This window comes from Cajanus cajan, chromosome 1 (assembly GCF_000230855.2).
Source record: "Cajanus cajan strain Asha chromosome 1, NIPB_CcT2T_4, whole genome shotgun sequence".
NCBI lineage: Eukaryota > Viridiplantae > Streptophyta > Magnoliopsida > Fabales > Fabaceae > Cajanus > Cajanus cajan.
Window position 1 is genome coordinate 42,829,176 of NC_138517.1, and position 3,151 is coordinate 42,832,326.

The window sequence follows — 3,151 nt, forward strand, 5'->3', positions numbered from 1 at the left end:
CGGAAATGTCTTTGTATTAATAATGTGCCTCGTTAAAAACCTTGCCGACCCAAAACCCTCCTTAGGGAAAAAAGAGTCGGCCAAGGAAAAGAGTGCACTGTTACATCAGCTATAATACATTTTTAAATGCGAGGAGTTCCAGGTTCTCGGAATTGGTTCTCCCGATAAGTATTTTAGCTTGTATGCTCCGTTGTTTAGGTTATGCCGTATTCGGAAGGGTCCGTCCCAATTTAGAGCAAGCTTTCCTTGTCTCGGATCCTTTCTTGCTTCGCCTATAGCTCTCCACACAAGGTCTCCTTCTCGGAACTCTCTGGGTTTCACCCTGCTGTCGAATCTTCTTTTGTAGCGCTGCTTGGTGGCCTCGGCTACTACTTGTGCTCGTTCTCGCATATTTTCCACGATGTCCAAGTTAACCCCGAGCTGGGTGTCATTGTTCGATTCGTTGAAGTGGGCTCGGCGAAATGAGGGCTCGCCGATCTCCACCGGAGTCATTGCGTCGGACCCATAGACCAGCCGAAAGGGGGTCTCTTGAGTGGTCGACTGGGGTGTGCATCGGTAGGCCTAGAGTACCTCAGTTAACTGCTCGGCCCACGCTCCCTTTGCTTCTCCTAACCGCTTCTTCAACTCTGTCAGAATGACTTTATTGGCGAACTCGGCTTGGCCGTTCGTTTAAGGGTGCTCGACCGACGTGACCTTGTGCTGTATTCCTAGGCTGGTTAAAAATTCGTTGAGTTTTCGGTCGGTGAATTGCAGGCCGTTGTCGGTCACTAGAGTATGTGGGATGCCAAAACGAGTGATGATGTTCTTCCACAAGAACTTTTGGACCTGATGGGCCGAGATACATGCTAAGGGTTCGGCCTCGATCCATTTGGTGAAGAGGTCCACGACGACGATGAGGAACTTGCACTGTCCCTTGGCAACCGGAAAAGGTCCAAGTATGTCTGCTCCCCACGTGGCGAACGGCCATGCAGGAGGAATACAATGCAGCTGCTCGGCCGGTCGGTGGATTAGGTTGCCATGTTTCTGGCATGGTTGACATTTCTTCACAAACATCTCACAATCGGTGTTCATGGTCGGCTAGTAATACCCGACTCGTAGGAGTTTCGCCACGGTCGTTCTTGCTCCCGAGTGGGTTCCACAAATTCCCTCGTGAACTTCTCGTGTCACATACTCGGCTTCGGCGCGGCTTAAGCATTTGAGTAGAGGGGTGGAGAAGCCACGCCTATACAACAGGCCTGCGATGACAACGTATCTGCTGGCCTAAGTTCTTAACCTTTTGGCCTCGGTTGGATCGGCTGGGGCGGCGCCCTTGGTGATGAATGCTTTGATTTCTTCCCGCCAGTCGGACGGGTTACTCTGGTCGGGAAGGTCGGTATCCACATTTGCTACCATTTCCTCCTCCACACTTGGGTGACCGATTTCCTGCTGGATGATTGTTCTCAGTTGGCCTGGCTTCTTGGTTGTGGCCAATCTAGCCAACTGGTCGGCTCGGGTGTTGTCTTCACGTGGGATGTGCTCGACCAATACCTCTTGGAAATTTGCTTTTAACTTTTGATAGGCATGGTAGTATTTAATCATGTTGTGATCCTTCACTTGGAAGTTCCTGCCTACTTGCTCGGCCACCACTTTGGAGTCGGTCAAGCACTTGATTCTCGAAGCTCCCATGTCTTCGGCTAGTCTTAGGCCAGCGAGTAGGGCTTCATACTCGGCTTGATTGTTCGAAGCTTTGAACCAGAAGCGTAGTGACTGCTCCAAGGTTAACCCTTTCGGTCCCTCCAGGATCACTCCTGCCCCACTCCCCTAGCAGTTTGAGGAACCGTCCACATGGAGGGTCCACCATTGCTCCTCAAAGTGGCCGTGTGGGTGTAGCTCATTTATAAAGTCCGCCAGGCACTGAGCCTTGATCGGCCCTCTCGGCTTGTAGGTAATGTCGAATTGTGAGAGCTTCACCGACCAGGCCATCATTCTCCCGACGAGCTCGGGTTTGCCCAGGACTTTCAAGATTGGACAGTCGGTGTGTATAATCACTCGGTGGCTTTGGAAGTAATGCCTAAGACAGCGGGAGGTGTGCACTAATCCGAGGGCCACCTTTTCGATCAGTTGGTACCGGGTCTCGGAATCTTGGAGGAGTCGGCTGACAAAGTATATGGGAGCTTGGGTGCCCTCCTTGTCTTGTACCAAAACTAAGCTGATCGCCTCGTCGGATACGGCCAAGTATACCAACAGTGGGAGCAAAGGATCAGGTCTTGTTAGGATTGGCGGCGTCGCCAAGGACGCTTTCAGCGCCAAAAAGGCTTATTCGCACAGTTCGTTCCATGAGAAGGCCGAGGCCTTCCGCAGGAGTTTCGTCATAGGGCTAATTTTGTCGCCTAGACGCGGGAGGAATCTGGATAAGGCGACTAATCTTCCCAACAGACGTTGCAATTCCTTGAGGTTTCTTGGGCTCCGCATGTCTAGCACGTCCTGACATTTGTCTCGGTTAGCTTCTATGCCTCTCGCTGATAGCATAAAACCCAGGAATTTGCCTCCCTTAACCCCGAAGGTACATTTCTCGGGGTTGAGTCTCATGTTGTGCTTGCGGAGTTCGCCGAAGATTTCGGCTAAATCTGTTATGTGCTCGGCAGGAGAATTGGACTTGACCACCATATCATCCACGTAAATCTCGATGTTTCGGCCGATTTGCTCTCGGAAAACCCTATCCATTAACCTCTGATAGGTCGCTCCAGCGTTCTTAAGTCCGAATGGAATAACTTGGTAACAAAAGTTGGCGTTTTCAGTGATGAACGCCGTTTTCTCCTCGTCAGATGGGTGCATCCTTATCTGGTTGTAGCCAGAATAGGCGTCGAGGAAGCTGAAGATAGAGTGCCCGGACGCTCCGTCGACGAGTCGGTCGATGCAAGGGAGTGGGTAGGCATCCTTAGGGCAGGCTTTATTGAGGTCGGTGTAGTCGGTGCACATTCTCCATTTTCCGTTCGAATTCCTGACCAGGACCACGTTAGCTAGCCAAGTCGTGTATGTGACCTCTCTTATAAATCTAGCTTGTAACAACTTCTTCACCTCGGCGTTCGCGGCCTTTCGCTTCTCATCCCCCATCTTCCTTTTCTTTTGTGCAACTGGTCGTACGTCTCGGCACACGGCTAATCGGTGGCAT

General features: G+C 51.4%; 1 protein-coding gene across 1 annotated transcript; it reads right to left on the reverse strand.

Moving 5' to 3' along the window:
- Positions 1-1,260: 1,260 nt before the first annotated feature.
- Positions 1,261-1,665, reverse strand: LOC145954562 (uncharacterized). Its single transcript, XM_083069079.1, has one exon. It carries the CDS (start codon positions 1,663-1,665, stop codon positions 1,261-1,263), a length of 405 nt encoding a protein of 134 aa, XP_082925205.1.
- Positions 1,666-3,151: the final 1,486 nt, after the last annotated feature.